The sequence below is a fragment of the Leguminivora glycinivorella genome, chromosome 6 (genome assembly GCF_023078275.1).
Source record: "Leguminivora glycinivorella isolate SPB_JAAS2020 chromosome 6, LegGlyc_1.1, whole genome shotgun sequence".
Classification (NCBI taxonomy): Eukaryota; Metazoa; Arthropoda; class Insecta; order Lepidoptera; family Tortricidae; genus Leguminivora; species Leguminivora glycinivorella.
The window spans coordinates 24,667,318-24,682,047 of NC_062976.1; the positions used below are offsets into that span (position 1 = coordinate 24,667,318).

At 35.6% G+C, this 14,730-nt stretch overlaps 1 protein-coding gene across 1 annotated transcript in view; it reads right to left on the reverse strand.

The window, feature by feature from the left end:
* LOC125226809 (nephrin) overlaps positions 1 to 14,730 on the reverse strand; it is a 790,592-nt gene that overhangs the window by 147,402 nt on the left and 628,460 nt on the right. The window contains exon 7 of the mRNA XM_048130914.1: positions 1,295 to 1,439. Coding sequence (XP_047986871.1) covers positions 1,295 to 1,439 — 145 coding nt within the window. The remainder of the gene's footprint in view (positions 1 to 1,294; positions 1,440 to 14,730) is intronic.

Below are 14,730 nucleotides of genomic sequence, written 5' to 3' on the forward strand. Positions count from 1 at the left end.
AAAAAATCTTAAATTTCTTGAAAAATTCACGAAACTTTCACGAAAAATAAAGGGAATTTAAATTTAAGAAATAGAAAGTTTCCATCCATACATTTGTCCATACAAATTATGGAAAGTTTCCGAAGTTTTCCTATGTGAAAATTTCAGAATTTTGGAAACTTTCCATCGGCACATCAGTAACCGGCCCTAAGTAAAAGCTGAGCATTAATACTAGCACAGAATTATAAACCAGACGTAGCTTTGATCTCTGTAAACAACCGCTTCTTACTTCAATTTACAACCAAAGAATCTATTAGCCTAGATTTTACTTAGTCCTTCCCAGAGGCTTTTAAGATTTTGGGAGCATTTCGTGTCGACAGCGGTATTCCAATCCTTTGTTCCCGGGTACTTAGGAACTCGCGTTGACTAAGTTGATTTTATTTCATTGTCCGACTCGAAGGACGTACATGCTAGTTCAGTATTGTTGTGGTACGTTTTATAAGGAACTTTTTGATAAAGGCCGTGCAAATTTTGTTTAGGTCCGGTTTTTACGCGTTGGACCCAAACAGGTCACTCACACTTAAAAATAACAATGCTTTTGAGATGTGTTTGTATTATTTTGAACGGCTGTATCCAAGCATGTACTGTTGGATAGTATACGGATATATCAGTGTCAGACGTGACTTTTTTGCTAGAATATTACTTGTGCTAATGATAGATTGGTAGACCTACCTATCTTATCGCTGTGATGTGTTCGCTATCATACTTAAAGCATAAGTATGCCAATAAAATTGTCATTCCTAAGCAGCTCAATGACCATAAAATGTTGCAAATTGTAAACTTAAAAACAAAATGTAGCCTAGACATCAATTTTCGAAGACCCTTTTTCTTTTTATAATGGGATCAACCTTCTTACAACTACTTTTTTTCTTGCTAATGTCTGGCCACTTCTAGCCCTTATGAAGTAATCTGGAGAATTTTATTATGTCCTAGAAAATTTCAGTTCATGTAGTTAATACCTTATCTTATCTTAAATCTGCGGGGCCCTTAAGGATACACTTCGACCCATCGGGATCTTATGTGCGATTACCCCCTACGATATTAAGATTTTTCAGCTAATCAGGAGTTCAGGAGCTTCTCGACCATCTCCACGAGCATAACCCGGCAACCTTCAAATCAAGAGTGAACAGGCATCTTCTGGGCGAGCTCACTCCATCGTAGGCCACGTCTTTGCCTTTGGCTAGTCTGCGGCCATGAGTAAGCTCATTTATAAAAAAAAAAAAAACGTATCGGATGATGAGGTTAACATACTTACAGACAACGTTAATCGTCCAGGAAGTCTCCATATGTAACGCAGTCACATTAGGGTTCTCCGCGCGGCAAGTGATGGCCTTGCCGTCGTCTTCTAACGTGGGAACAAAGCTCATCACGCTCACTGTTAGGTTGTCTCGGACCTCCTCCTGTAACAAACAGAAAATGGTGTTAAAATGAATCCTTTTCAATTTGAGATCAAAAAACGAGTGTACAAGTTTATAATGAGTCGGCAACGCGCATGTGACAGTTGCAGGAGTCCATAGGTTACGGTAAACGTTTTCCATCAGGCGGACCGTACACCTGTTTGCCACCGACGTGGTATAAATAAAGAGGGTTTCTGAGTCGTTTGTTTTGTTTTGCAGGCGGGTACTGAGGCGTCAGATCTTTCTGACAGCAAAATTTCAAAATCCATCAATCAATTCAAATGTCGATTTAATAGGACTGGCAAATTAGTAGGTTTTGAATTTGAAGAGTCAGAAATACCTGATGCCTCAGTAACACCGTCTGGGAAAAAAGGATTCAGAAAACCCTCATTGTGGTCTGAAATTGGCTAGCAACCTGTCACTGCCGTATCACAATTTCGAATCTTTCAGTCAATTGTCAACTACTGTTACTCTTACCAATTAATGAATTGCTAAGAGTAGCAATGAAACATGAGCAGTTTTTTGTGCTCTCTTGCGTGTTTTGGGAAGACATACGTCGTGAGTATGTAATGTCGAACGGAAAACAACTTAGAATAAAATTTTAACATTGGGTTTTTGTACCAAATACTATTTTAGAACATTGAATCCTCTTGGGGTACAATGATTGAATGCTTAAAGTGCTAAACCAATTTTGTGTTAAGTGATATTGGAGATATGTTAGACTCCCAGGAAATTAAACGGTAGGTCCTTCTTGGAAGTTAGGTATTTTTAAGAAAAGAAAACTAAAAGAGAACTCATTTTACCTACTTACTTAGGATGTGTGTATATGGAACTACCTACCGTCGCAAATAGAAGTTTACAAACCTAAACACTTATGACAGCTTACGAGTAAGATTCTCTGTATATAACTCAATTGAGGTTATATAAGATGGGTACAAGAGACTCGACCCGGCTTCGTACGGAGAGAAACGCATAAAAAAAAACCATAAAGAGCGAGTGTCACCATGCATTTTGTTTTTATATCTCCAATCGCTTGATCAGCGTTATTGACTAAATAAAGCTCTTATCCAGCTTGATAAAAATCAAGCTGGATAAGAGCTTACCTATACTCCTATTTTTAATTAGCCGGAATTATTGTAAACAAAAGTGTGGCCGGTGCTATAAAAAATGTGCACCATTCGAGGTATAAAAATTGCCGATATTTTACAGGTTTAATAAAAATCTTTACATATTCCACTACACAAATAATGACTCTTTTTAAACGAAAATAAATTGAAACACTACCTAAACGTTTTGGTATATTTATTGAAATTAAAAAGCCGTTTTTGTCGGGTAGTTTGTATATTGCACTGGTATTACTGTGGAAATGTACCTGGGCGATCAAGTAGCGGGCAGCTAAACATTATTTTTTAGCAACTTTTGAGACTAGGTGGCAGTGATTTTTAATTACTAATTGAAACCGTCTTCTTCAAATGTGATTGTGGTAATAAGGTGGGTATAAATTAAATTATTGGTTTTGTGAGTATCTGATATGACAGGACATCGTCTATTTTGGACCGATTTGTATATTGACTTGCATGGGATCATAACATAATATAACAGTCATTGTGTTCGATCGCTTCACGATTTTTAAACTTTGGTTAAAAGTAATTTTATTTTCTCTCGGGCCTTACTTTGAGAACCCCTGACTTGAGCTGCACGTGTTACTTTGACTGTGACAGCAGTTTGTTTACGTTTATTCCGTTCAATTCGTAATGGGACTATAAAAAGGTAGGTAGTAAGTTACTTGACGAGTAGATACGTTTAATTGATATATTTATATGAAGTCTGTGGGTTCAATATATAAAGAGCAATGTCACAGTTACGGTGCCAGCTGCTGGGATCCAAAAGGAGGCTATCAAAGTTCCTATCAAACTACATTTTAACGGTCGTAACTTTGAAACAGCTAGACCTTTATCAAGGTCAACGAGTGTCTTACAAGGTCATTGCCATATTCTTTAATCGAGATTTCATCACATGCTTAGTTGTATGTGGTAGGGAAAGTATAATCAGAGAGTGAAAACATTTTATAAGATTATATTCCGGACCTTTGGGAGGCGTGTGCAGAGCCGAAGCCAACACGTAGAGTTTGACATTTTAATGAAATGAATGGGGTAAAAACTAACCGCATGATGAACTCGTGGTAGATATTATTAATTATGTTTGAATCGCTCAACCACGTAGTTTACAAATTAAACACAACTTATTCATTATAATATTTCCAATAGTAACTTAATTAAAATTACTATCATTAAAAATATATAAGAGTAAATAAGTTGTTTAAAATTATGCTTGTAAATATATTAGTTGCCATTAGTAAATTAATGAATTAGTAAATATTAACTAGGGGACCAGTTCTGAATTAATATTTGGTAATGGGTGAATTTCAACATTCTCGAAGTTTGCCTGATTTTGGTGGATCTTTTTAGTTTTGTAATTTTAGTTGAAATTATGTATTGATGTTACATAGCTAATTATTACCAATGTTATGTAACAATGCCCTTTCATTATAATAAGTAGTTTTAGAGATATACGATTTGAGTGATAAATAGAGTCTATTATTTTTTACTTAAAATAATAAACTTTTAACACGTAATAAATACACTTAAAAAAGAAACAAAACTATTAATAGTCAATGTACGAGTATATGTAGTTTGCTACCATCAGCTCACAAAACTTTGGAGATAGTGAAATGCACCGTTGAGACGAGTCAATGAAGTTATCATATCATAAGCGGTCAAAACTTAACACTTTTTCTTCCTTGCGTTATCCCGGCATTTTTCCCTTTTAACGAAAGCGACTACCATCTGACCTTCAAACATAGAGTTTAAGGTCTTGGAATTAGTCCGGTTCTTACACAATTCGCTTTCCTTCACCGAAAAGTCACATACGTTTCGAAAAACTCCTTGATACGAGCCAGGGTTTGAACACTTCATTTTCGAATCGAAAATCAATCTTCCAGATACGCCACTGGCGCTATTCTCACCACACTGTCTAGGCCACCACCTTTAACCGATCAAATGTTACACACATTGCTTAATCAGAATCGCCCTCCAGCGTTCAAATTAAGCTATGATATTGCGGTATCTGCGGCCGCCAGCCGCATCCATTGATCCTGCCGAAGTGATGTAACAAGGCAGGTGGCCTACCGAAGCCTGTCGGCTGATTGCACATGAATAAACTCATATCGGTAGCGATAAAACTGCAGTGGCTCTTGAATTTATAATGGTCACAGCTGTAAGGTCTGGTGTATAGTGTTCATAAATAAGAATAAACAGTAGTTATACAAAGCAGTTGTGTATAGTTACATACATACATACATACATACAATCACGCCTGTATCCCATAAAAGGGTAGGCAGAACACATGAAACTACTAAAGCTTCAGTGCCACTCTTGGCAAATAAGGGGTTGAAAGAAAACGAAACTGTGACATTGCAGTGACAGGTTGCCAGCCTCTCGCCTACGCCACAATTTAACCCAGTATATATATAGTAACCCAGTGTGTATAGTTATTGCCTTTTAATTGAAAACGAGCATATTTACTTCCATCTTAAAGGCCGGAAATGCACCCCCTTCTAGTTTAATAAAAACTCCAGTATTCACATTCAATACAGTTTATTACATTACGCTACTATGACTATTAATTTACATTTCAATTACAAATAACAACCTTAATATTATTTTAATAAAATGGCTATGACATACGGACACCCGTAATCTGTCCGTATGTCTTGTAGTTAACATGTTTACATTAAATATTACTTCTCAAATACAGAAATATCATTCTACAATATTGACACTCAATCTAGAACTTGTAACAGGATTTCTAAACTTGAACTGTGGAATTTTAGTATGTACACTAGCCAGCAGCACTTGCCCTCGACCAATGCCCGATAGCAACTGCCGCTCGTCCATCCCAACAGCTGGTTTTAACCCCCGTCTTTCCACTACTTCACCAGTGGGAGGCGGGTAGTTATCAAAACAGTGTTATTGTCTTACCGTACAAAACAAGTTTAATATAAAATTATTCTAAAACTAACTTTTATTTACTAAAATCATCACATTCGGCCATCGGACATCGTGCTGCCTCTGGCGCACGTACGTAAAATACAAAGTAATTATAACAATAGTAGGATTCAATTTGCTTAGCTTTCAATAATTCAATTACAAATATTTGGTTACAACCTTCATGTCATGATAAGAGTTTTACAATGGATACAAAACATTCTTGGTTCATTACATAAATCATCACATTCGCAAGGACTAAGTATATGCATATGATTTCTATGAATATATTATTTATTACGACAGTGAACCATCACAGGTAATGTTCAATAGAGAGAAAAAATAAGGATGATTAAATTATTCTTATTACCTTATCTGCCGCTTTCATTACAGTAAATTTGCATTTAATTTAATTATGCTCTTAATTTAAGGAATTAACTAAAATTCAGACAAACAAAATAACACTTGCCAGTAATGTACGGCACAGTAGATTTACAATAATTACCTCTCAGTGGAAATAACAGCTCTTAATACGCAATAATACTATCAGTACTATCAATTACGAGGTACGCTCACTAGGTACCTACATTAAAAAAAATCGATTTTGAAAATTTAACCGTTACTTCTGTAACATGGGATCGACCTTTTTTTATGGAACACACCTTTAAACACCGCGTTACAGTATAAAAATTATGTGTATCCACTACTGTCGCATGTACATGTACTCTAACGATTTCTTTGTTGATATGTCAGACTTTTGGGCGGATATAAAAATAAATAAATTATTGTTTAAAGTTAAAATCGTCACTCATGTAACTGGTTGTATTTTGGGACTTCACATTTGTGCTGTAGTAACAAGATAAAGTAGAATACGGCGTGCTAAACAGAGATATAATTATATTGCCAAAGGGTCAAAATTATCAACTTTCGCCGTAACCGCCATCACCAGTATCACCACGTAGTGGTTGGTGAACGTAGTGTATTCTAAATGTTAATATTACGCGAGGCTCCGGTCCCTGTGTTTTAAAACGCGTAATAATTTCTGTATAATCATATTATATTGTTTCTTTATCTCAAAGCTTAGTAATATACTTTTTTTTTATTGTTATACACACAAGCTAAGCTTGTGTGTATAACAACTTGTGTGTATAACAAGCTTATATTAACGACAAAGCTTTTCGACACCTCCAAAGGAAATAGATGCATTGATATTTTGAACAATAAATTGAACTAGATGATAAAAAGTAATCATGTATTACATACACTATTGAATATACTCTTACTTTACTATTTAAACTGTTTGTAGGTACCAGAAAGTTACTGGTATTTAACTTTAATCTGAATTGAAGTCAAGTGTTGATCATATTTTATCAACTACTGAGTTGCTGTTCAAAAAGTATACCTACCTAGGATTCTTATTAAGCGTAAATCGTTTTATGATAACAAGGGTAATTATTTTACTGTCATACCTAATCACAAGTACTTAAGTCATTTCATTTAATTTTCCTGAATTTTACATTAAAATGAAAGTCTATTCTAATAAAGAGCGTACGAAACGTTCCTCTCCTCATTTCTTTATTCTATTAGGTTACGTTCTCCAATACAACATTATATTTACGACCGATATCGAATGGACGACCAAACAACGTAATAGATAAATATAAGATATCGAAAGTGAACTTGACTCTGAGTGCAGGTGTGCAATACTGAAAATTAAAAATCTAACATACGCGTACATACAAGTACCAGGGTACCACCTCAAAAACATGAGGCATGGGCGATAAGTAATATGTGTAAGAAAATTACCTTCAATGTATTCTGATAAGTTGAATCACTAGGCAATGAGTAGTATAATTTAGTTTGACGTTTCTGTATTCCTATTTGAAAAGCTCTGAAGCCACTAAATAATTTAATTTGATTAAGTGCTCTCACTTATCTGCACACTGCGTTTGGCAACGTCATTTCAAGGATTATTTAAAAATATGACTTACTGTGCTCACCGCCCAATCATGTTACCATCATCACAATGTTTTAGTATCTAATTCAAATGCAAGAGAACGACATTCTATGCCGCAATAGTCAAGTTAAATATACCTAATAAGGTAGAAAACTCAACTCCTGAGATTATTTTGTTAATGAAAGTAACCGCGCGAAAAACAATCGAAAGCAATAAAATTATTTTACTCTTCTAAAATACTGACATACCTGATTATTATTTTAACGTATGGCGTATACTTGTAGATAATATTATAAGTCGATCCATATACAATTAATATTTACGTATTGTTGCACAATCTAAAGTACGAGTGCCCGACACGTGACGTTTTACCAGAAATCGTTTAAATGCGTTTAATAAAATAATAACCACTGGGTGCAGTATTTTAACGAAAAAAATGTTAGCTTTGATATTTCACATCTCAATTTAAAAATAATATCCTATTTCTATATTCAGAATAGGTATGGGGTTTGTTGGATAGTCTGACATTCTTTATTAGGACTATCAGTTTATTTCAATGTTCAAATGATGTTCGATCCATTTTTAGGAGCCAAAATAGCTAATACAGTTACAGTTTCGCCTTAACTCCTGCTGTCCTAACATTTCACCACCTATTTTGTCCCAACATGACATCTATTAGGACTGCCAACAAAAGAACCTGCTATTTACTTGTACAATCAGATCAACTATTGATACGGTTAGTATGGTCAATTGGTCACCAATGTCACCATGTAAAATAAATTGCATTGGCCACCCCCTTTTTTTTTTAGATAATGGAAACAACTTGAATGTAGTAATATCGAACTTTGCTATTAATGTAATATAGATCTTAATGTAAACACCCAATAACCGGATTTCTTGAACTGTCAACCACGAACCATAATCTCCTGGACTTCAATAAAAAAAATGTATGTATGATCTCCTCCAGTCTTAAAATATCACGGGAAAAATGCAGGCATTATAATGCAGCATTAGCTGCAGGTTTTCAGACATATTACAAGACTGAGCAATTTTTTTTTAATTTTTTTTTAATTAGCGGGTTAATGAGGAAATGTGCTTAAGTGGCCAAATACTAATCAGAAATTGCTATTGAATGACCTCATCTACACAACACGAGTCTACGTATCAGTTACATGAGCAGATGATAATCAGTTTATTAATATATACCAATAGGTACGTTTACGCCAATTCTTTTTTTTTTTTTGTGTTGCTACATTTTCCTTTCCTTATTCAGGTATACCTACCTAACCCTTTCAGTCCGTAACAAAACAGCGGCAACAAAACGCAGTCATTTAATAATAATTATGATTCCAAATCGAATGACTAAATTGGGCAAAGGGTTATAAACACCATTTGCGAACATACAATGCTTTAGAAATATAAGTAGGTACCTACTCATTGAAATACCCGTTACTTAATTACTTATGTCAATAGAATGGTAAGCCAACGATCAAGGCCAGAAATCATTTTAAATGATGACATTACTTAAGTAGTACTCCTCGGCACAATAATTCAAATACTAATTAACTTAATTTAGGTACTCATTCAGGCCCCTATTTCAAAAAGGCTACAATTGTCAGTGACATATGTCGAGCGACAATTGTCGATGACAGGTGACAAATTACAATTTTATAAAATATTTTCTATAGAATTGCCTACAAACATGACAGGCATTTTGCTACAATTGTATGTATTACAATTATGTTGTGAAACAATAATTATTATTTCTAGGCGACATATTTGTAGAATTGTCGGTGAATCTCGACAGGAGGATTAAGATGTGTCGAATTGTGTGACAATTGTAGTAATTTGTGGTTGACATACGCGTTGTTCAAAATGGCTGCCCATGCGAGTGGTATAGTGACACTATTAGTGATAGTGACAGTAATTCCTACCTATATACTTAGGTTTTCGTACTTAGGAGTTCCTGTTACTTCGCCGTCGATATAAGTTTCAATAATGCTACGTAAATATGAAATTAAATTTGTAGCAAACTACGGATATCTTAATTTATTTTTATCATTGTACCATCGGCAGCAATGTTAGTACCTTATTACTCATACTCATACTCATACTCACACACATTATTAGTACTTAGGTATATTTTTGAGATTTTTCTGCGTTAATACATATTATTATACTAAATTATGTTTTTAAACTTATGTATCATAAAAAATACTAAATACCTATGTACCTAAATAGCTATCATTAATATTATTTTATACAACTACCCTCAAATTAATTTGAGCGTTTTTAAATGAACGAGTTACCTTCGTATTTAGGTTACACCGATTCCAAATTCAAATATTTTTAGTTTAGTTAAGCATTTTAACTATTCGTTTAGAATAGTTTTAATTTGTTTAATTTGTTATTTGTATATTTTTATTGTAGTACCTAATGGTCAATGTTTTTACTTCTTCTTCTTTTATTCACGTTTATAAGAAATACATTTTATATATCTTAATAATTCAAACTTATTAAATACTTAGTATAGTGCCAAGTTAGGTATATATCTTAGATATTTCTATTTCTTTGCCATACACCCGTTTCAATCAAACGTTGAGCTATTCCTTTATATTTAAGTAGGTATTAACTTTCATTGCGGATATTAATTTGCTATCAAATTTATAAATAACACGAATTTGCGGTCGGAAATCAATTTTAAGATAGTCATCTTTCTTATTATATCCATACTGCAATATTGTTTTTGAAACAAAATACTAACACATACCTAACCAATGCCTACTTGATACACATAAATAATGTTACCGAAGAAAATTATATAATGGTGGGAGAGGATTTAGGTAATGAATAGTTTTAAATAAGTTTTATCGAAGTTAACAAAGGCATTTATATTTATAGTCAGCCAATAAACATAAAAATATCCATTAAATAAATTTACTTATTGCCATTTGAGTCAACTACTATTCATAATTTGATACATTTATCCCTATGGTTAGTCGTGACAATTGTATTCTACAATTGTCGCACCTGTCAGCGTGGTGAAACCAATAATTCTACATATGTAATATTTTGTGACAATTGTCGCACCTGTCACCTATATGAAATTGGGGCCTGGTCTCCACGTAGTGAGCTGCTTGACAATATCCCTTGTGGTCGCCCAGCTCAGTTCTCGGTGCGGGCTGCTCTAGTTCGACGACTTCCTGCGTCGTTTCCTTCGCTTGCGTTTCGATAGTACATATTGGCACATTCATCGTCATTTCGGAACATGGTTTTACTGAAATGAATAATTTATACTGGTTATATCAGGTCTTCTGAAATCTAAGCTTGTAATTAAAGAACTGTAACATACATACATACATACAAACACGCCTGTATCCCATAATGGGGTTAGGCAGTGCATATGAAACTACTCAAGTTTCAGTGCCACCCTTGGCAAATAAGCGGTTGAAAGAAAACTATATTGAAAAATATTGAAAAATCTAAATCATTAATATTTAATAAAATTGGTTCACCTACAAACCATACTAATCATTAATGTCAACGTCATTTAATATAGCGATATAATTTTAATAAGTGTCATCGACTATACTTATCTTTGGTCTATATCCGTCTGGTCATCTCAGCACTCTGGGCTGAGTAAATATGGCATACTTAGCCATTACAGTACTCTGGACTGTATACTTGTGGTAGGCATGGTTGATATCAGACACTCTGCGTCTGTACCACACAAGAACTACCATACGTATGGTTCACACGGTTGATATCAAGCGTCCTTCGCCTGTACCACACATGCACTACCATACGCTGCTCACTCATGGCTCACATAGTTGATATCAGGCGTACTTAGCCCGTACCACATATGTACTACCATATACTGTATACACAAGGTACACATGGTTGATATCAGGCATTCTTAACCTGTACCGCACATGTAGTACCACACATTACTTAGGCACACATGGCTCACATAGTTGATATCAGGCGTACTCAGCCCGTACCACATATGTACTACCATATACTGTATACACAAGGCACACATGGTTGATATCAGGCACTCTTAACCTGTACCACACATGTAGTACCACAAAATATAATAGTTAATAAATGGCACACGTGGCTAGTATCAGGCATACTTGGCCTGTACCACGCACGTGACACCACAAAATATAATAGTTAAACCAAGAATGGCACACGTGGCTAGTATCAGGCAAACTTGGCCTGTACCACACACGTGGCACCATAAAATATCATTGAAAAACAAAGCATGGCACACGCGGCTAGTATCAGGCATACTTTTCCTGTACCACACACGTGGCACAATAAAATATCATTGAAAAACAAAGCATGGCAAACGCGGCTAGTATCAGGCATAATTGACCTGTACCTACACACGTGGCACCATAAAATATCATTGAAAAACAAAGCATGGCACACGCGGCTAGTATCAGGCATACTTGGCCTGTACCACACACGTGGCACAATAAAATATAATTGAAAAACAAAGCATGGCACACGCGGCTAGTATCAGGCATATTTGTCCTGTACCACACACGTGGCACCATAAAATATCATTGAAAAACAAAGCATGGCACACGCAGCTAGTATCAGGCACACTTGGCCTTTACCACACACGTGGCACCATAAAATATCATTGAAAAACAAAGCATGGCACACGTGGCTAGTATCAGGCATACTTGGCCTGTACCACACACGTGGCACCATAAAATATCATTGAAAAACAAAGCATGGCACACGCGGCTAGTATCAGGCATACTTGGCCTGTACCACACACGTGGCACCATAAAATATAATTGAAAAACAAAGCATGGCACACGTGGCTAGTATCAGGCATACTTGGCCTGTACCACACACGTGAAAACGTACACTCACTAGTAAACACATCATGCAACACACGCCTGGTATCAGGTATACTTAGCCTGTACCACACGTGGGGCTGGAAAATCACAAGTAAACAAAACATAACACACGGTTGGTATTAAGTATATTTAGCCTGTACCACGCGTGAGACCATAAAAACGCACATGTAACTAGACAAAAAATGATGCGTGCGACTGATATTAACTTAATTTAATGGGCGTAAGGAAATTAACCCTTTCGCCGCCGTACTTGCCGACGTACTGTCAGTGTCACTGACGGCCTGCGGCAGCGGTTCGGCTGTCGACGCAGTGTCAGCGAATGGGTTAATACATAATTCACGTGGCCGATATCTGGTATGCTTAGTCTGTACAGCTCACGTATCAGTAATTTATCATTTGAAAGATTGAGAAGAAAAGAAAAGAAACATGTTCCTCCTGAACCCAATCCAAAAAATTTTATCAAAATCATATTAACTATTATACAGTGGATTTGAAATCTTATATTCAAATCACCCGTCAATCAAATCAAGATATATTTGTGTCAATTTGCCGGTTTTTTTTTTTTTGGCTCGGCTAGGTCCTTTTTCCCTACTTCTGAGTTTTAATAAAAACTCCAGTATTCACATTCAATACAGTTTATTACATTACGCTACTATGACTATTAATTTACATTTCAATTACAAATAACAACCTTAATATTATTTTAATAAAATGGCTATGACATACGGACACCCGTAATCTGTCCGTATGTCTTGTAGTTAACATGTTTACATTAAATATTACTTCTCAAATACAGAAATATCATTCTACAATATTGACACTCAATCTAGAACTTGTAACAGGATTTCTAAACTTGAACTGTGGAATTTTAGTATGTACACTAGCCAGCAGCACTTGCCCTCGACCAATGCCCGATAGCAACTGCCGCTCGTCCATCCCAACAGCTGGTTTTAACCCCCGTCTTTCCACTACTTCACCAGTGGGAGGCGGGTAGTTATCAAAACAGTGTTATTGTCTTACCGTACAAAACAAGTTTAATATAAAATTATTCTAAAACTAACTTTTATTTACTAAAATCATCACACTAGTGTTTCGGATGTCCATGAACGGTGGCGATCGCATAATCATTAGGCGACCTGTCTAGTTGTTTGCCTCCGACCTTTATTTTTCATGAAAATAATAACAAAATTGGTCATAAAATTAAACTTTGATGTCCTACATGCGAGTACGAACAAGTATCAACAAATTATCCACCTATCCGAGTTTTTTATTGTGTAAATGTTGTATTGCAAGTAACATTTACAAGAGCATAAACGTTTTTAACGCATCGTAAAATTACTCTGCATGCGGCTGCATTTTCATGCACGGCTTTCATTGTAGCCGAGCGTCGATAAAGTAAAAACGGCGCAAAAAATAGTGCCAATTTGCCCTTATTCCACGCCGGCCTGAATAAACCCGAAACAACTTTATCGTGCAATATTAACGTATCAAAAGCGCAGAGGCTCGTTAGTTTTATCCAAGCGGATCGGCGAGTATCGGCGCGCGAGTCAGCAACCGTTTGTCACGCGGAGGGGGGCGCGGCGCGCGGGGGGAGGAGGCGTGAAGCGCGGCGGGCGTGATCGCGTCATTGCGTTCCTGTCATATTTCATTAGCTTTCATTTCAAATCCTCCACCACAAATCGAGGAAAACTGTGCATTCAATTTTCATTGAGCCATGCCGGGATATATCGGCGCGATAAAACAATGTACGCTGTTAACGCTCGGGCTGACTTTTATGGTTATTAAAAATGTATGCTCCTTTTACATTATTCTTTATTATAAAATCTATTTTCAGCGAGATGCTCGTATATTCCAATGAGATAAAGTGCAAATTTTAGTTAGTTTTATATGAAATTTACTACGTTACGCTTTTAGCTTGTATTAAAGGATTTTCATATCTTGTTTTCATTTTTTACGTGTTTACTATGTGATTTATTCCTGCTCCAATTTCTAAGCATTCTTTTATAACGGTAAATGAAGTTTGTATTTAATGTAAAAATGAGTCAGGGACAAAAAATTCTCAAGTTTGTAATTCATAGGATTCGGTAAATTTTAAGAGAATGTTGTTCTGAGAGTAGTTTTTGACTTTGAATCCAATCCGATTGGGTTTTAAGTCAGTTTTGATTCAATCACAAAGATTCTCAAGCTGAATTTACATCTGCAAAGTAATTGCTGCAAGTTTTGAGACGCAATTATGTAATGGGTAAGAGTAAGTGACAAATATCTGCATATCTTTCTTGCATATACTTTTGTTTCAATACTTGTAGGTCTAAACTCTAAATTTAGCATTACTGGATATTGGTTCATCGTATAAATCGTAAGTGAGATGCGCTCCATTTAACAAGACGCCTTGTCGCGCGCGAGTCCATACT